This window comes from Dermatophagoides farinae, chromosome 3 (genome assembly GCF_024713945.1).
Source record: "Dermatophagoides farinae isolate YC_2012a chromosome 3, ASM2471394v1, whole genome shotgun sequence".
NCBI lineage: Eukaryota > Metazoa > Arthropoda > Arachnida > Sarcoptiformes > Pyroglyphidae > Dermatophagoides > Dermatophagoides farinae.
In genome coordinates this window covers 6267876-6286646 of record NC_134679.1, presented here as the reverse complement: position 1 = coordinate 6286646, position 18771 = coordinate 6267876, and the positions used below count along the sequence as shown (strand labels likewise).

The window sequence follows — 18771 nt, the reverse complement described above, 5'->3', positions numbered from 1 at the left end:
GTGTATTTGTGTGTGAGTCTGTGTAGCCTTGGTCAATCGATGCTAACAGCAATGATGATTTTCTTTGTTTTTTTTTTGCCAATCATCATCATTTCTATATATCTATATAGTGTGAGTGTGTGTGTGATCGTCGTCGTTGTTGGAACAAAATGAATGCTGATATTGTTCAAATATTCTATATTGTTTGTCAGAATGGAATTTTGGAACCCAAAAAATAAAAAAAAAATTATGCGCATCCAAACTGTGTGTATATGTGTTTCAGAGTACTGGATATCAAATTTTGTTTTTCATTTTGGTTTGACTCTTTGCATGTGTCTAAGTTAAGTGTCTGTGTGTATCGTTATTTTTTTTTCTTTTGGTTGAATGAAAAAATCTTTCATCGTGTATGTGTTTGCTGTTGCTATGTTCATGGTCCAATATTCTGCTAGTGCCGACCAAAAATGCAGTCAAAATTTTTTTTTCTTTCTTTCTTTGATTGCATAGCACACAATTCTTTTCCATTTTAGAATAATTATTCTGCAGAGATCCACGCATTCACACACCACACACACACACACACGTAAACACAGACAGAATCCATAAACATATGAATAAGTGACATTTTTTTCAATCATCATCATCATCATTGAAATCATTTGATAAATTAACACCATCAACATCAATATTTTAGACTGTTTGTGTTTTTTTGTTTTTATTGATCTGTCAAGATTATGTCGCTTACGATTACGAATACAACACCAACGACAACAAATAAGACGACAAATCCGCCTAGCATAAAATCAATGACAATCGTTAATAACGATAACGATTGATATCAACAAACAAAACAAAAACAAAAAACATTGAAACAAATTTAGGGGTGTGCATGTAGAAAAGCATAGCACACACGCACACACTCACACACCCTTCACCACCACTCACTATCACCTTCACCGTTGACACTAATTTCGCACCTACTAATTGTCACTATCTCCACTTTAATCACCATCATCACTTCTTTATCATCACCAAAAAAAAAAAATAGTATCTTTTATTAATTACACCGTTATCTTAATTTATTCATCATTATCACCATAATTTTGGGTATTATTTGAATAGCCTAAAACCAAATATTAAACACTTGAATTGCACATTTATCAAACAAAAAACGACAAACAAACAAGCAACAAGCTTCAAGATTCAAGATTCATTATTTGAAATCGACACTTAAATTTTTCAAATTTAAAATTTGTTGAGATCTATATCCCCTTGAAAAAATAAAAAACAAAAAAAAATGGCTGCTTTCATTGCCAAACAAATGATGGGCAATCAATTGAACGCCGTTAAAGGTATTTATTCTTTCTTTCTTTTTTGTTTCTTTGTTGTTTCTATAGTTGCGAATTAATTAATTATTCTGTATTTTTCTGGCTGATAATTCTGGATTCTTTAAATTGTTGTCTTTTTTTTTGCCAAAAAAAAACAAAACGCAACCATAAAAAATTACAACACTGTGTGTACGTGTGTGTCCGTGTTTGTGTATAGAAATCGGCGGAGGAGATGGTCCATCGCCCGAGGAAAAAGAAAAAATGGAACAATTGGAACGTGAACGTTTAGAAGCATTACGAGAAGCGGAAGAACGTAGACAGGAAAAACATCGAAAAATGGAAGAAGAACGTGAATGTATGCGACAAGGAATTCGTGACAAGGTGAAATTTTTATTTCTCAAATTTTGTTGTTGTTTTTTTCTAGTGACAAATTTTTTTCCAGCTAAAAAAAAATTTTTTTTTTTCGTGCATTTTTCATTTGAATTTTTTTTTCATATTTTTCGATTTTTTTTCTATTTCTCTTTTCATTGCAACCATTTTTTTCCATTCATAACAACAACAACAACAATCGTTCATCGATCGATTTTAAATGACAAAACGATTATCATTAATTTTTTTTCTCTCTCTCTCTCTCTCTTTGTCTCTCGTCATTTGTTGTTAACTAAACACACGCTCACACATACACAAACATATAAACAGTATGGTATCAAAAAGAAAGAAGAAAAAGAAGCTGAAATGAAAAAGAAACAAGAAGCATTGATGGGCGGTGCAGCTACCGATTCCGGTATAAATAGGAAAAAGAAAACACCCGAAGAGATTGCCGCCGAACAGGAACAAGCTAATCAAGATGATTTTACAAGTAAGTTGTTGATGACGAAATTTTTTCTTTGGTTTTTCTTTCTCGCCCAAAATTGATTCATTTTCTCTTTGCTTTCTCCCCCCTTTTGTGCAAACTATCCACTGGACGTGAAAAAAAAAGAATTGAAAAATTCAATTGAAACTCAAGTCAGCGATATTAAAGGTCAGATTGAAGAAAAATGTTCAATTCAATGATGACAATAAATGTGGCGCCATTGCACACATTACACACATTACACACACACACACACGCTGATTAATTGATACATTATTTCTTCATCGAATAGTGAAACTGAAACCAAAAACCAAAAACCAAAACCAAAAAAAAAAAAAACAAAAAAAAAATTCAAGTATCTTTCTATCAGTGAAAAAAAAGAAACATAAACTTGATTTATATATATATGAAAAAAAACCGAACGAATAGTGAGTGCCATTTTTTTTTTGTTGTTGTTCGCATAACTTGAATGTTTTTCAAAATTTTCTTTCCGATTTCTTTCTCAATTACCATTCTCATTTCCATATTTATAATCTCTCTCTCTATGTGTGTTTGTGTGTGTGTAACTGAGTATCTTAAACAGAATTTATTATTCTTGTTCATTTCGAAAAACCCAACATAAAAAACAAAATCATCTGATCTAGGATCGGTGAATAGGAAAAAAAACAACAACAACAACAACAACAAACAGACAAACAGACAAAGATCATGTGAATGAATTTTTTTCGTTTTCATTTTTCCAATTTTCATTTCAATTTTTTTTTGTCTTACCATTATTATTGATGAACAACAAGATGATTACCTAAAAAAAAAAAAAATTTTTTTTTCTTCAAAATTCTCTCGTGTCTTAGTATCTATATCGCTCGATCTCCATAATATTTGATATGTAATTCTGTTTTATTAATTCAATTGAATGAATCTAAAAAAAAAAATGAAAACAAAACAAAAAAAAATTATTCCAATTCGCTGTAATTCATGTGCTACTAATTTTTGACAACGATCGACTTGACATTTCACACACACACACACACACAAGAATGGTACAAAGAAAATTTTTTTTTTTTTTATTTCAATTCTCCTGTAGTCGATTCAAATTACAGAATCACATGACAGAATTTCTCTTTTCTTGTTTTGTTTTTTTTTCATGTCTTGATATTTGTTTATTGTCGTCGTCATTCGTTGTTGTCGTCATTCGTTGTTATTCGTTATTATTCGTTATTCGTTATTATCGCCCAAATATCAAGTCTATATCAAGTGGATTTATTTAGCATTTTTTTTTTTTTTTTTTTTGGTTCACTCTTGATTCATTTCATTTGTGAATTTTCTTTGTCTTCAATTTTCCCATTATCATTATTTTCCTTTTTAGTGAACAAAAAAAAAAAAAAACACAGCATAACATAACTCTTTCGCGCGCGCGGGTACAAAGCCTTGATCAAAACAAAAGAAAAACAAGAAAAAAAAATTTTAAAAAAATGCCTGATTATATAATAATGTGATAGGCTTACTGAAAAAAAAAACATAACTACCATCTACAACAACAGAATTGACTAACATACACACACACACACACACAGCCATACAATTTTTTGTATTAATTTCAAATTAATGACAGTAGTGATATACCAGATATAATTCTCAAAATGTGAAAAAAAAACCAGATTTGTGTGTGTGCGTTTGCGGTTGCGGTTGCGGTGGTCATCATCTTTGGTCATCTGATGATGATGATGATGATGATTTCTCTTGCCCTGATTTGCCAGTTTTAAATTAAACACACATAAACATAAACAACGTTTACAGTATTTACAGCATATATAAAAAAAAAATTTAACCCCTTTCTTACCGGCCAATAAACATGAGAATGAGAGAGGTAGAGAAAGAAAATAAAACTCCGACCCCACCCCCTCCAAAAAAAAAATTTGAAACCCTTAAAAGAGATGAAAAAAAAGTTTATTTAAATGACCAACACACACACACACAGAGAGAGAGAGAGAGAAAAAAAAATCACTGAATTGGCTTTTGGCAATTTGATTGATTGATTGATTAATAATCAATATGCTACCATTTACTGCTAGCTGTTTTGGTTGTTTTTGTTTTCGTTTTTTTTTTAATTAACAATTGTTTTGATTGATTCATTCATTTTTTTGTTTCGATTTTTTTTAGCAATGGTTTCTGTTGTTTATATTCTATATGCATTTGTTTCCATCACTATATCTCATGTTTGTTTGTAATGTAGTCAAGTGAATCTCTGAATGAAAACGAAAAACATTAAACACCAACCAGAAACAAAACCAAAAACCAAAACGAAAAAAAAAACACCAACGACGACAACAAACCAGACAAACAAAATGAAAAACAATACCCGAATATACGCCTACACATAAATCAACACACACACACAAAAAAAACCATGACCATTACATAAGATGAAAATTATTATTACACACATTCACTACAAAAACAAAACAGAATATTGTAATTGAAAATGAATTCTAAATGGAAACCCAAAAGCCGTAAACCAAAAGAGAAAAAAAAACAAAACAAATTATATAAAATAAATAAATAAATAAATAAATAAAAAATGAAAAGTGCCCGCTAAAAAACAAAACATTCGAATCATTTTTATATTGTTGTCACGTCATTTTTGGATTTTTACTCTACTTCGTTCGTTTTTGTTTATTTGATGACTATGATGATGATTATCTAGCGGAAATCTCATTGAGATGGACAATAAAAAAAAATGATCCAGAAAGCCAAATTCATTGTGAACCCGAAAATTTTGAATGTCAACATATTTCGTAAAATGGATAAAATGGTGCACCAAAACACCATCACCATTACCACCACCACCTAGAATGAAAATTCAATATTTGTTACTGTCCATTGTTGTTGTCGTCGATCGGTCGTTTGGTTGGTTGGCTTGTTTTCAAAAAAAAAAAAAAAAAAAAAAAATGAAATAGAAATAGAAATACCATCCAAAAAAGTATTAGAGATCCACCGTGGATCCAATATATTGAATTGAACTCATCTGTATATCGGCCAATGAATTCATGCGCATTCCAGAATTGGCACAATTTTTTTTTTTATTTCATCTCATGGATCGTAGAGATTGAGAGAAAACATTACCCACTGTAGAATCAATAATATGATGATAAAACGGGAGAATAGTCATGCTCATCGAATATTTTTTTTTTCTATTCTTCATTCCCGACCGTTCATTGAATACTGCCGTTATTGTTTTGTTTTGTGTTGTTGGTCGGGTATAAAAAAAAAATACCGAATCCATAGCTATCATTTTCAAAAAAAAAAATGATTACCATGCATCGCCACCAGACTGCAGCATAATTTGTGACCCTAGCATCATCATCATCATCATCATCATCATCATGAACCAAAATGGATAAAAAAAAATTCTAATAGCAGCAGCAGCGGTATAACCCGAAATTAAACCTAAAAAATCCGAAACAAACAAAGAAAAAAAAGAGAAACTGGTAACACTGGTGGTAGTGGTAGTAGTTTTGATGACTGTTGTGTGTACATGTAGTATGGTTTAATGATAATTCCTGTACTGTGTACTCTCACTCCCTCCGCCCGCTGTATCAAAATACTTGTGCTTCTATATATACATCATCATCATTAAAATAGTCTGTATATGTGTGTTATTTTAGTGTTTTTTTTTTATTATTTTTTTTTCGCTCGTTTTCTATTATGTGGCGCTCGTAGTACTTTTTTTTTGGCTCAATAAACATTATCATCAACATCATCATCCTTGTATCTGTCTATCTTTCTTTTTTTTCCCTCTCTATCTATCTCTCTTTTTTCCCCTTGTGTGTATGTGTAATAATATACAGAATGAATGAATGAATCACAAGTTGTTCCAAGACGTTGAAAAATCTTTTTGTATTCGAATCTTTTTGGAAATCTTTGGTCTTTGATGAAAAATCACCACCATTATAACTGTATGTGTATGTGTGTGTGTGTTTGTATTTGTATTTGTATATGAAACAATCATCAAATTGTAAATTTTAAATTGAATGAACAAAAGAAAGAAAATATAAACAAAAAATGTGTTGATCAATCAATCAATCAATCACGAAATCATCGAAAAGCCGAAAAAAAACAATTGACCAATTAAATTCAAATTGTTATTTCGTTGTTCAATATAGAATTTGATATTTTAGAGTTTACGACGATCGTAAATTCTTGAAAAGAAAATATTTACTTGTCATTATAATTTATTTCAAAATCTAATCTGGAACTGGAACAGTGGTCGCGCCGAAGTTCAACGCCTATCGTGAACCACAATTTTAGTGGACCGATCAGTGCACCCCAACCACCACCACCACAATTACAACAGCAGCAACCTGGTAGATCTGGAGGTCCAAGTCCATCATGCAGTCCAGTAAGAATGATTAATTAGAATTAGAATTGTAATTAAAATCTGATTATGATTAATTTTTGATTTATTTTATCAACAGGGTATTCCAAATCATCCGAATAATCTTGGAAACGGTATCAACATTAATAATAACAATAATCCTGCTGGTCCGCCACCACCACATTCTTCTCATCATTCTCCTATGCTTTGTGGACCACCACCACCGCCACCAATACCACCACAAAACGGTCCTCCAATGACGATGGGACCATATAATCCGGGGGCCAATTCGATTCCACATGTTATGCATCATGCACCACATTTGATGCAACATCCTGGAGGTCCACCGCCCCCACCACCACCTAATCCAAATTTACAACATCCACATGGAAGACATACGCCATTCTACGACATTAGACAGCCGGAAAATCGAATCCATGAAATCAATAAACGTTTACAGCAAAGAAGCGAGGTTTGTGTTCACTTTTGATCACAATTTGATTGATGACTGTTTATTCAAACATATAATGACAGGATTCCGATAACATATGGTGGGATGGTTTCGCTTCCGAATTCTTTGAAGATGATGCCACATTGACAGTGACATTCTGTCTTGAAGATGGCCCTAAACGATATAGTAATTATGAATTGAATGCAATTTTATTTGTTGAATCTATAATTTGATTCATTTTTTCATATATATAGCCATTGGTCGAACTTTGATTCCTCGTTATTTCCGTAGTATTTTCGAAGGTGGTGTCACGGAATTTCAGATAAATCTTCGAAACTGTAAAGAATCATTTCATAATACAACGATTACAGTCGATTGTGATCAATGTACAATAATGACCAGCCATGGAAAACCTAACTTTAAAGTTAGTTAAACAATTGATTTGTTGCTTGACTAACTTGATTGATTTTTTTTACTCAATTAGATGGGACCTTATTCACATGCATCGAACGATATGATAAAAGAACATATGATGAAAGAGTCGTCGGTTCTTGTTTGCACCGAAGGACGATTAGTTTTGGAATTTACTTATGATGAATTACCACGGATCAAATCATGGCATTTCGCCACCCGAATGCATCATGAATTGATTCCAAAATCATTGGCACTTCAAGCTCAACAAGATCCTTCCATGTTAGATCAGATTACCAAGAATATCACCCGACAAGGCTTAACAAATTCGACGCTAAATTATCTACGGGTTAGTTTTCATTTCTTTCATTTTAAAAACAACGATTTTTTAATTTTCAAACATTTCAGCTTTGTGTCATTCTTGAACCGATGCAAGAATTAATGTCAAGACATAAGGCCTATTCATTATCGCCAAGAGATTGTCTTAAAACGACATTGTTTCAAAAATGGCAACGTATGGTTGCACCACCCGAGACCAGTAGACCTCCGAGTAAACGAAGAAAAAGAAAATCTTCAACCAATACCGGAACTACGACGAATAGCAAAAAGAAAAATAATCAGAACAATATGAGTCCAGTTCCACCCCCGTTTACATTGGCAACACAGGTAGTCGGTCATGATTTCTCAATCCATCTCTGCTAAAAATGTTTTCTCTATTCTCATTGCTTTGTTATCAAGGACGTAATGGTTGTTGGTGAACCGTCGTTGATGGGTGGAGAATTTGGTGACGAAGATGAACGATTAATCACTAGATTAGGTATGACATTCAATTTAGAAACAAATAAACTTTCTAAATGACTATTTTTTCGCGCAGAAAACAACCAATATGATCCAAATGCTGCAGCCGGAACGAATGGACTAGAAGATGCCGATGACTTTAATTCATTAGGTTCCTCATCAGGTGGTACTAATACAACAAATAATGGTGGCAATAATTCAGCTAATATCGGACCAGGTGCAAATGGTGGCGGCGCCGGAGGTGGTGGCCCACCTTCATGGCCACCGAATGGACCAAATAATGGCAATAGTTCAACGAATTCGAATACAGGAAATCTTTCGAACAATTCGAATGTTTCATCTGGAAATGGATCAGGTGTGGGACCTAATCAAGATCAATCAAATCAGATAAAATCTGAGAAACAATCACCAAGTTTAAATCAATGAACTATTACAAACAACCATCAGCGGCAGCATCAACAAACACAACATGCACATCATTCAACAATGTACTCAATTAATAATTCTACACATTCTTAACAAATGAAAAGTATTTCATGTCATCAACATTTATAATATTCCAGTCGCATCGATACGAATTTATTCTCCTTCATCATGTGATAATGATAGTCGATACCGGAAAAACCTGGATCAAATAACACCAAAACATACACACCGACATACACTCACACACACACACACACACACAAATAAGTCTGGGATTGCTTCAGATTTTTCAACGATCAGACGATTTATCAATTTCTCATTTATTTATTTCTATCTTATATTTATAAATATATTGAACGAAATAACCTTATTTAAAACAAAAAAAAAAAACAATTCCAGCAAAAATGGCCAACCATATTTGGGCAATCATTAAAAAAACCTTTTTATTCATATTTTCTTTCTATTTTTTTTCATTACATTTCAAATTTCATTACAACTCAATTTCAGATCACCAGATGGCGTAAAATTTTTTATAATTTAAAGAAATTGAACGAAACACAAAAATGTTCGATTAATGAAAATGTGAAATGATTATATAAAATTTTTATTTTTATTTTTTATCAATTAAAATTCAATCAATCAATCAATAACTTTGATACAATCATATCGAGGATCATTGATTATTTTCAATAACATAACCAATGGTGTTATTTCAGAGAAATCTTTAACGCTGAATAAAAATTTAAATGTTTGTGCCGAGAAACCAGATAATAGGAGAACACCATCTTGATTGTATTTTACCGGAGTTGATTTGCTCGTTTTTTCACCTTTAAGATTCCAGAATATAATGAAAGGTGTTCGATAACCAGCTAGTTCATATTGAATTTTAAAACTTTCATAATTAGTTTTTTCACGAATGGCACAATCGAATTCCATATCGGTGAATATGAACAATATTTTCGGCATTTGTTCACTAGTCAATTTATTCTCTTTACCATAATTCAATATCAGATCAAATACTAGATTCAGATCGGTATTCATTCCCCAACTACATTTGACCATTTGTTTGCAACGTTCAACCAATGGTTTTGTCATATCGATTTGATGGAATGAAGGAGTCTCTGAGAATGAAATGCAACGATTATTCCAAGCTTTATCAGCGATTTCCATTAAGAACAATGTCAAACCGATAGCACCGTGGATCGGTTTAATCGCTTGTGGTGTGTAACACATCGAACCGCTTACATCACATACGGCCAAAGTATTCGTAGCCAATAATGACCCATTTGCGCGAACATTATTGACAAGTGATCGCCATTGGTTATCGATAGCTTTCAGACTAGTCAACTTTTGTTCATCAAGATTTTCTGGTATATCCGCATTGAAAAGATCAACACCAAGAATGGTACCATCCATAACTTGTTTGACTAGATCAGCAGGAGTCAAGGCACCTGCATTCAATGATTTGGAACCGATAAATTCATTGAATCGTTCATGATCATTTCGAATGAATGCTTGACGATATCGTAGCATGGCCACTGATGGTACATGTTTATAATCGATTGTTTCCCATGATTTTGAAGACATAAAAATTTCTGACACCTGAATTTGACGTCTTAATTTGGTACAAATACGTGATAACAATATAATCATTTGTTTTTCATCATTCCGTTTAGTAGATTGGATTTCGATTAATATTTCTGGTTGTAATTCGAAAAATTTCTTAGCAACAGGTCCCAAAATGAAAAAATATTTATCAAAAAATCGATTACGATTGGGAAGCCATTTGGAAGTCAACGATATTTTGTTGAAATTTTCCTCTTTCAAATAACCATAATCTTTGGCTAGTTGTTGTGCAAACAAATCAACAATTCTATCGTAAAGCTGTCGAAATTTTGTATCATTTTCATAAATCTTATTAAAATATTCTCGACGATATTCATTCAATTTTTTCAATTTAGCTTTATCAGTCTTGAATTTATAGAAAAATTTTTTGGCATCAGGATTCTTTTGGGGAAAATATTTGTTCACTTGTTTATATTCAAATTTCTTTCCATCAAGATTACGTTCAGTGATTATTTGTCGTACGATTTTTTTTTGCGATTCATCATTGACAATAAATTTACGTTCAACTTGACGAACAACAGTGGGTATCATTTCCAATTCTTGTCGTTTAATTTTTGGAAATGATCGTAATATCACAGTATCGAAACGGTTAACATGTGTATGGTATCTGTAATCAATTGAAACAAGAGAAAAATTAATTAATAATTTTATTAAATTAAAGCAATGTTTAAATTTCACATACTTTTTAGTTTTTTTATCCGATGTATCAACATCATGAGGTAGAACATCGAACAAAGCAATTAACAATAGATTTAGATAATCTTTCCAGCAGCCAAATTCATCAAAATGAGCCAAATTAAGCAAAAGATTGTCGTATTGATTCTTGTAAAGCCATTGTAAACAGATCAATGCTTGTGGGCGGATTCCTTTTCCGCCACGTATATCACGACAATTGATTATCATTTTCATCGTATCTAATGGTGATTGTGACCATGATTTTTCCAATAATTCAGTGGTTCGTTCCGAGCTTGAACCTTCGATAACATGGAAGAAAAAATCCAATCGAGCATCACTGCTCGAATCGAATGTCAATGAAAAATTTTCGGTTAACGTTAAACTCATTGTTTCACGTTCGACGAATATCAACAGAGAAATGATTATGATGAGAGCCAAACGCAATAATTATCAACCAAATTTAGTGATGTTGACGCGCAGGACACAACTATTGTTTGAGATATTAACAAATGATGCAAATGGTTGCAATCTCAATAATGATAGTATCCATGCAATGATTTTTTTTCTGTTACACCTTCAGAAACGATGTACAAACGAAATTGAAAAAAAACGTAAAGAGAACGTTTCACGATCGATTAAGAATCCATCATTATTTTAGTGGATTTTGTTGTTCAATTATCAAAACATTGTTGAAGAAACGTAGATAGTTTTGTATGACCATCAAGATTTCTTTTCTTCTTTGAATTAATCAAAAATTTCTGTAACATCTCTTTACTGTTTTGACTTGTTGTCGGTGTTGATTGATTGATCACTTTTTTCTGCGTCTTCGAATTGACACTAATCGATGATTTTGATGGTGTTATATTGGTTCTATTAATTATTTTTTTCGATTCTTGTATATTCTGTTGCTGTGATCGACTTAAAGCTTTGAATTTAAATTTAGATTCACAATTTTTACATTTAGCATTCATGATGTTATGATTGAAATTATTTCCTTTTTTCATTCGTTTCTTGTGTTTTGTTTTTTTCGGTATTAATCGAAATCTAGCCATTGAGCTCCAACAATTCGGACATAATTCCGGTAGATTTGCCAATTCTTTGTTGTTGTTGTTGTTGTTAGGTTCAGTTTTCGATGATTCTGGATGAATTGCTAAACAAGATTCATATTGATCGCATTGATTATTAAATAGCCAACGATAATAGGATGATAAACGTGGATCAATAAATTTATCATTATCGATGATTTTTTGAATTTTAAACAAATGATCAAGAGTATTCAATTCGAGAGACATTTTCTTGATTTTCACAAATTTTTTTTTTTTTATTCGAAAAATTTCAATAATCACGTGGCAAATGTGGAGCAATTCACAGATAAAGTTACAAATTAAAAATTCCAATAATTTAAACGAATTTATGAAATTTAGATAACGTTCTTATTCGAGTTCTTGGAGTACATGTGGAAATTAAATCTGGACATTGACTTGGATCAAAGAAATCTTTCGATTGTGATGGTGGTGACCGGCATTCTGAACATTGTGATTTAGAGAATTTCATTGATTTTTGAATATATTTCGTAAAAGGACTTTCGGTCTGATTCTCACTGGTTCTTGGTAATTTTGAAATATTTTTTCGTTTAATTTCTTCTCGTTTAATAATCTGATCATTTTCATAGAATGGTTCATCGATATAAACGAGACGTGCATGATGTAAATGATTATTGTTTACTCCATTATTATCATTATCACCGATTTCTTTCATTTTAACTTGTACATTTTCATAATTTTGTTCTCCTGTCGCGCAGGTGAATTTAAATCGATTCGGTTCGTTCAACATCATATTTTGCAGGAATTCTTCGGTTTTAGTTTCACTACTAAAACTTAAATTTTCAAGATTGACATTTTCCAAATCTTCCACCGGATTGTTGTCGACATTTTCATATAACGAATTTTCACATTTAACCATTTTCAAATTTTTCGATTGACCATCATCACGACAATCGATTGCGAAAAAATCAAATGGTTTTTCCTTTTGAGTGTGATATTTTTTAAATTTAACCGATTTGATAATGATACCATCATCGATCAATGGATTGAGATCAGTGAAATCACTCAAATCTAAAAATGTTCGAAGACTGCTCATATATTTGACATTGATTACACATTCGTCAAGAATTGAAGAGGATTTCAGCAATGAATTAACGTAAAGTGTGACACCATTTTCAGTTGTCTGAAAAGAAAAATATTCTGGTTAAATTTGACTTGAATGGGAAAAAAAACATTACTCAAAACAAATACCAATTCAACATCATGAATGACGATTCCGAATCTGGTCAATATCGATTTAATTGTATAGTATGCCAATTTATTCGGATTGGTTTCAATGCTCAACATATAACCTTCGGGAAAACGAAGGGAAAAATTTATCACTCGTTCGATACGGATATCAGTCTTGACTAGTGATGAAATGTTTCTAGTTGGTTCAATTTCCTAAATTCAAATTATAATCATCAATATATCACCAAAAAAAATCATTTTCAATAGCTTGATTACCTTATTATTTTTGATGGCAATAATTTTGAAGCGATAATTTTTCATAGATCTTTTCATCAATAGATTTTCAATCACTGAACCAATCGTTGATTGTTGTATGATGGAAACAAATTCATGTGATCCATTCGGCATGATTACTTTGATGAATTGATGATTTGTCCATCTTCGTGCCAGAATTGGTGAATTTTGATAAATTTGAATTTGAGGTGATCGATTATCAGTATCACGATAATAACCGGTTTGTTCTAACCGATTGGATCGGATAGAATCGTCAATTGGATTTATAGGGATGGATTTTCTTTTTCGATTTGATGATAATCTATCAGTATTTTTCATCGATAAATTTGATCGGAAATTTCGATATTCAGAAGTCTGTAAAAAACGTTCATATGAATCATTTTTCATCAATTCAAAAACATGTCTAGCTGCCTGGTCGTATATATTGATCGTTGGATTATTTATATTCATTCGGATTGTTTTCAATGTTTTACAATCAATGTTAATGGTTTTCGAACCATTCAACGAAATGTATTTGGAATAAATTTCTTTAATCAATGTTTTATTCTAATTTAGAAATAAAAATGAAAAACAAAAATATGAAATCCATTGCAAACATATTATATACCAACCGATTTATCATCTATGATGATCATATTCTTCAATCGTTGACATTCAAGCCAAAATTCAAGATTTTCTTCACTAAATTCTTTACGAAGAAATTCCATGAATAATTTTCTTCCGTTTTCATATCGTAACAATTGATCCAAATGCATTTTTGGTGATGATGATAATCTATAGCAAAAAACAAAAAATGTGGCCGTTGAATCGAATGGGCCGTTGTAAAAATTTAAATACAAACCAATTACGCATGCGTATATTACCCGACTCAAAAAAGGATCCATATTTTTTTTTGATTAATTTAAATTAAAAAAAAAATTTATTTAAATTTACTCATCATTTTTTTTCGCTGTTGTGTGTGTTAAATAAATACAAAAAATTGAACAATTCATCTGTAAAGAAGACAGAGGTGTTTGTCTTGAAATTGTCATAATATGATTTTTTGTTTTGTTGAAAAAAAATTATCAAATTTTCGTTGAGATTTTTCATTTGTTGGTCATCGAATTGAACATTTGTCGAATTTCTTTCTCATAATATTGATATACATTTTTACGTTTCAATTTAAATGCCGCTGTCAATAGATTATTATCCGGTGTCCATTCTTCGGAACAAAGATTAATTCTTGTTGGTATTTCTTTCGATTTCAGGCCAGCTCTTTGCCCGGTTTCTTTTATTGATGCATGTACAATGGTTATGATTTCTTCATCTTGACATCGTTCCGGATGACTTAGTTGACTTTTATTCAAACTTTTAGCCAATTCTTTAACAATTTTACGATTCGGTGTGATTAATGCAACTAAATCATTGGAAAACATTTCTGTACAAATGCAAATATTTTCCACATAACGTGATGATCGTAATCCGGTCTCAATCTAATCAATGAAAATTGAATTTATTACTAATTTTTTTTCCTGTTGAAACAAATACATTACCTTTCCAAGAGACACGTATTCACCATTGGCCAATTTGGCTAAATCTTTTTTTCGATCAATAATTTTCAATTGTCCAGTTTTGGGATTAATTTCACCAATATCACCTGTATAAAACCATTGAATACCATTTTCATCACGATAAAAACTTTCTTTCGTTTCTTCGGGCATTCCAAAATAACCAGCAGCAACCATATCACCACCAATAACGATTTCACCACGTTGATTAGGTTTATCTTGTGTTGTATAACCACCTTCAGGCCAATCAATCAATTTGCCAAAAACTTTATCGCATGGTGTACCAACTGTACCAAGTGTTAGATCCTTTGGCGATTTGACATAAACACCACCACATGTTTCTGTACAACCAAAACCTATGTAAAGAAAAAGAAAAAAATTGTATTAAAAGATAAATGTTTTCAAAAAAAGGTTTCATCATAATTTACCATTAGTAATTTCTACATCTAAAGCGGCTCTAGTAAATTTTTCAATCGATGTATGTAATGCAGCACCACCTACACCGATCATATCAATTTTACCGCCAAATTGTTCTTTAATTTTTTCACAAATTATTCGATCAATAATGGGCGTACGGAATCCACGAGCGAGCCAACGATTTTTATATTCCATAAAATATGTAAACAATGGTGAGGCAAGAAATCCACGACGATTTAATTGTGCATAGATTTCTTTCTGAAATCTTTCCAATATTAATGGTACGACAACAAAAAAATCCGGTTGTATTAGCCTTAGATCACCGGTTTGTCCGGGTACATGAGCCGGTGATGAATTTAACAATGTAAATGGTGTGGCAAAACCAATTTTTGTTCCATCTAAAAAAAAAAAAAAAAAATAATCAACATTGATTGAGGAATTTTTTTTTTCATTGTGACAAATGTACTTACTGATGAATAAGAGAATATTGAACACATAACCATAAATATGACTTAAAGGTAAAAACGATGCCATAGTTAAATCTTCTACATTGACATCTAAATGTTCGAAATAGGTGGTGACACTATTTATACTTGACAATAACATTCGATGATTGATCATCACAGCTTTAGGAAGACTGGTCGTTCCAGATGTATACATTATTAATACTAGATCATCTGGTTCGGGCAGCTTAAATTCAATTGGAGGCATTTTAGCACCTTTATCGGTCATATCATCAAAGGATGTAATTTTAAGATTTTCTGGCATTTCAATTTCATCGATACGTGGAATCGGTGGTGCATTTTTCGGACGTGGATAATAAATAATATGTTGAACATCTGATAATCGATCAATATAAGTGAGCATTTTTTCTTTCAATTCTTCCGATGTAATCACATGTTTTGCTTTTGTTTGGTTGATACCATAAATAACGCCGGAATCACCAAGATTGGCAAACAATGTTACAGTAATGGCACTTAATTTAGCCAATGCCATCGATGTAAAAAACCAATTCGGAGATGTATCCGCATAGATAACAACATTATCACCTTTTCGAACACCAATATCATGTAAACCTTTGGCAATCGCATCAATTTGATCCAATACTTCACCAATGGTCATCCATTTATATTTATCATCAAGAACAATTTTCTTTAAAATTTTACCATCAATCGTAATTGGTAAACCTATTAATGTCGTCAATGATGGGTGTACCAAATAGATTTGAAAATGGAAAAATTAAAATTTGTGTTTGATTTGATTATTTCTTGTAATTTTTTATTTCAATTACCTTCTTCATCGAATGAAATTTTTTCATCCAAAATTTCACGAACACCAATCGATGGTCTTGAACGATCCATAAATTTGAATGCTTCCAAATACGTTGAACATTGTGTTATAGGTTTAGTACCTGGTGGTCCGTTACGTGTCCATACAACGGAATCGGATGTTTTCGATATCATTTGTGAATATATTTGATTGGAAATCTTGAGACGTTGCCATGGTTTTTGATAAATAGCATAAAATGGTAATGATAATGCCGTATATGTATTTACAATCAATTTTGTATGGAATAATGTTATATTCATAAGAATTTTTGACATCATCTTGAATAGTCGTTGGTAATATTTTGTTTTTTTTTTGTAATCGAATCAAAACGATTATTTAAATTATTGCTTTTTTATGGTCAAAATAAAAAAAAAAATTTTTTCCTTAAATTGAATTCACATCACTGAATGATTGAAAAAAAACAAACGATTCTGTGTCGGTAACGAATGTACCTAGATACCGAAATCGACCAAGAAAAAAAAAATAAAACCAAACAAAAATTATTTAAACACATGATCAAGATATATACGATTGTTTGCCATGTTTATTTGTGTCTATTTGTTATACGGTTAAGATTCACCTACTTTTCTTTCCCCCTTAAACTTTTGTTGTTGTTGTTGTTGTTGTTGTTGATTAAAACGATGGTTAGAATTTTTCTTTTCTTTCACTGATTCAATGATAATGATGATGATGATGATGATATATTGCACATCCGTATGAGTAAATCTGTATGTTAGGTGTGTATGTGGATGACGTTTTTTTTTATTTGATGTCATTCAAACACAACAGAATTATCAATGATGAACAACACAACACTAAGAATAGAATATATGACGATGATGATGAATACACCATTCATAAGGAATTTCGAATCATCACAGATGAAGAAAAAAAAATACAAATTCATCTGTGGTTGGGTACAAAACAAGAACTTTTCTATTATTTTTTTAATTTTATTACGAGGTAATATTTGTTGACTATAGATTATATTCGACAACAAAAAAAAATTCTCTTATTGTAGAGTTTTGGATGACTTGGCAGAAAACTGATAATGGATAATTTATTACACAAGGAAAAAATTTTTGTTAATTTTCAAAAATCATTGATTGGTGAAAACAAACACGAATCAAGAGAAGAAAAAAAAACCGTTAACTATGGTTGATTTTCATTTTTGTGGAAAACAAAAAAAAAAAGTTTACATACACATATACAGTATATATGGTGTAGTGTCAATAACAACAACAACATTAACAAATAGGATGATGACCCGTTTATTTTTCACATTCATTCATTCAATTCATTTCTTTCCATTTCATTTCAATTTAATGAATCGAAAATTCTATTCTCGAAACACACACACATACATAGAGATGAAAAATACGGATACGGATAGAATGAACACACACACACACACACACACACACGAGCTATATAGAACACATTTTTTCACATACAAAAAAAAATTCCAATTTTACCACTTCTTCTCCTTTTTTCGGGCTAACAAAACTACATTCATTCACACACACACACATTTCTGGTACACAAGAAGATTCGAACATTCATCACATAATGAGATTAAAAAATTAATTAATTTTTGAAAAAAAATTTCAATATTTTTGGTCAGAAAATTTTCAAACCTTGGAAATTAAAAATAACTAAAAAACGATGATGATTATGATGATGATGACACATTTAAAGTGACAAAAATGGATCATGAATGGGTGAAATGTATATCCAAGTTCAATGTCATGGATTATGGTGGAAACAACAACAACAACAACAAACAGGCACAAATATGATAAACATGCGGATCTGAAAAAAAATCACCAAGAAAAAAGATAGTGAGAAAGAGAAATGACCTGCATTTAAAAAAATGCGGTAGCAATAAAAATAAAAAAAAAAAAATTGAAAATCTTAAATCGTCACATGAGAAAAATAAAATTGAAAAAAAAGAGAAAAACAACTTGAATCATTCGATCACATGTTCAACAT

The 18771-nt window shown here is 31.3% G+C and overlaps 6 protein-coding genes across 14 annotated transcripts; 2 read left to right on the top strand and 4 right to left on the bottom strand.

Moving 5' to 3' along the window:
• The first annotated feature begins 352 nt into the window (after positions 1–352).
• Positions 353–4762, top strand: LOC124495217 (complexin). The gene is made up of 4 exons (XM_047058553.2): positions 353–1328; positions 1522–1685; positions 2004–2163; positions 2284–4762. The coding sequence occupies exons 1-4, from the start codon at positions 1274–1276 to the stop codon at positions 2355–2357; spliced, it is 453 nt and encodes a 150-aa protein (XP_046914509.1). The 5' UTR covers positions 353–1273; the 3' UTR covers positions 2358–4762.
• Positions 4763–5853: 1091 nt separating this feature from the next.
• Positions 5854–9070, top strand: LOC124495087 (LIM domain-binding protein 2 Chi). Of its 6 annotated transcripts, none has more exons than XM_075729391.1 (9): positions 5854–6113; positions 6321–6556; positions 6633–7004; positions 7067–7169; positions 7238–7407; positions 7468–7743; positions 7803–8060; positions 8133–8211; positions 8269–9070. In XM_075729391.1, the coding sequence occupies exons 3-9, from the start codon at positions 6735–6737 to the stop codon at positions 8616–8618; spliced, it is 1506 nt and encodes a 501-aa protein (XP_075585506.1). In that variant the 5' UTR covers positions 5854–6113; positions 6321–6556; positions 6633–6734; the 3' UTR covers positions 8619–9070. The 6 variants fall into 6 exon arrangements, with proteins under 6 accessions (XP_075585506.1, XP_046914368.1, XP_046914369.1 ...); XM_047058412.2 differs by having other exon boundaries at positions 7803–8063; XM_075729392.1 differs by having other exon boundaries at positions 5899–6420; positions 6478–6556.
• Positions 9071–9206: 136 nt separating this feature from the next.
• LOC124495085 (uncharacterized) lies at positions 9207–12267 on the bottom strand. Its single transcript, XM_047058410.2, has 2 exons — positions 10927–12267; positions 9207–10851 (listed from the first exon to the last, which is right to left on the bottom strand). The coding sequence occupies exons 1-2, from the start codon at positions 11304–11306 to the stop codon at positions 9258–9260; spliced, it is 1974 nt and encodes a 657-aa protein (XP_046914366.2). The 5' UTR covers positions 11307–12267; the 3' UTR covers positions 9207–9257.
• Positions 11591–12211, bottom strand: LOC124495088 (uncharacterized). Its single transcript, XM_047058414.2, has one exon. The coding sequence runs from the start codon at positions 12209–12211 to the stop codon at positions 11591–11593; it is 621 nt and encodes a 206-aa protein (XP_046914370.2).
• LOC124495086 (regulator of G-protein signaling loco) lies at positions 12238–14248 on the bottom strand. The gene is made up of 4 exons (XM_047058411.2): positions 14098–14248; positions 13469–14032; positions 13214–13405; positions 12238–13145 (listed from the first exon to the last, which is right to left on the bottom strand). Exons 1-4 carry the CDS (start codon positions 14239–14241, stop codon positions 12321–12323), a joined length of 1725 nt encoding a protein of 574 aa, XP_046914367.2. The 5' UTR covers positions 14242–14248; the 3' UTR covers positions 12238–12320.
• Positions 14249–14555: 307 nt separating this feature from the next.
• Positions 14556–18745, bottom strand: LOC124495084 (uncharacterized). Of its 4 annotated transcripts, none has more exons than XM_075729387.1 (7): positions 18417–18745; positions 17364–17824; positions 16742–17231; positions 15921–16637; positions 15462–15848; positions 15019–15389; positions 14556–14958 (listed from the first exon to the last, which is right to left on the bottom strand). In XM_075729387.1, the coding sequence occupies exons 3-7, from the start codon at positions 17055–17057 to the stop codon at positions 14572–14574; spliced, it is 2178 nt and encodes a 725-aa protein (XP_075585502.1). In that variant the 5' UTR covers positions 17058–17231; positions 17364–17824; positions 18417–18745; the 3' UTR covers positions 14556–14571. The 4 variants fall into 4 exon arrangements, with proteins under 4 accessions (XP_075585502.1, XP_075585503.1, XP_075585501.1 ...); XM_075729388.1 differs by having other exon boundaries at positions 17364–17505; positions 18417–18665; XM_075729386.1 differs by having other exon boundaries at positions 17364–17686; positions 18417–18640.
• Positions 18746–18771: the final 26 nt, after the last annotated feature.

Bases quoted from the DNA above. Each gene is read 5' to 3' on its own strand.
- LOC124495087 (XM_047058412.2), top strand. From the start codon at position 6,735: ATGCTTTGTGGACCACCACCACCGCCACCAATACCACCACAAAACGGT. The intron at 8,064-8,132 runs GTCGGTCATGAT...TTTGTTATCAAG, and splicing joins TTACATTGGCAACACAGGTA to GACGTAATGGTTGTTGGTGA. The intron at 8,212-8,268 runs GTATGACATTCA...TTTTTCGCGCAG, and splicing joins ACGATTAATCACTAGATTAG to AAAACAACCAATATGATCCA.
- LOC124495084 (XM_075729387.1), bottom strand. From the start codon at position 17,057: ATGATGTCAAAAATTCTTATGAATATAACATTATTCCATACAAAATTG. The intron at 16,638-16,741 runs GTAATTGAAATA...CGACATTAATAG, and splicing joins AATTTCATTCGATGAAGAAG to GTTTACCAATTACGATTGAT. The intron at 15,849-15,920 runs GTAAGTACATTT...TTTTTTTTTTAG, and splicing joins CAATATTCTCTTATTCATCA to ATGGAACAAAAATTGGTTTT.
- LOC124495217 (XM_047058553.2), top strand. From the start codon at position 1,274: ATGGCTGCTTTCATTGCCAAACAAATGATGGGCAATCAATTGAACGCC. The intron at 1,329-1,521 runs GTATTTATTCTT...GTTTGTGTATAG, and splicing joins TCAATTGAACGCCGTTAAAG to AAATCGGCGGAGGAGATGGT. The intron at 1,686-2,003 runs GTGAAATTTTTA...ACATATAAACAG, and splicing joins GACAAGGAATTCGTGACAAG to TATGGTATCAAAAAGAAAGA.
- LOC124495088 (XM_047058414.2), bottom strand. From the start codon at position 12,211: ATGTCTCTCGAATTGAATACTCTTGATCATTTGTTTAAAATTCAAAAA.
- LOC124495085 (XM_047058410.2), bottom strand. From the start codon at position 11,306: ATGAGTTTAACGTTAACCGAAAATTTTTCATTGACATTCGATTCGAGC. The intron at 10,852-10,926 runs GTATGTGAAATT...AATTGATTACAG, and splicing joins TCGGATAAAAAAACTAAAAA to ATACCATACACATGTTAACC.
- LOC124495086 (XM_047058411.2), bottom strand. From the start codon at position 14,241: ATGCATTTGGATCAATTGTTACGATATGAAAACGGAAGAAAATTATTC. The intron at 14,033-14,097 runs GTTGGTATATAA...TTTCTAAATTAG, and splicing joins TCATCATAGATGATAAATCG to AATAAAACATTGATTAAAGA. The intron at 13,406-13,468 runs GTAATCAAGCTA...ATTTGAATTTAG, and splicing joins TTGCCATCAAAAATAATAAG to GAAATTGAACCAACTAGAAA.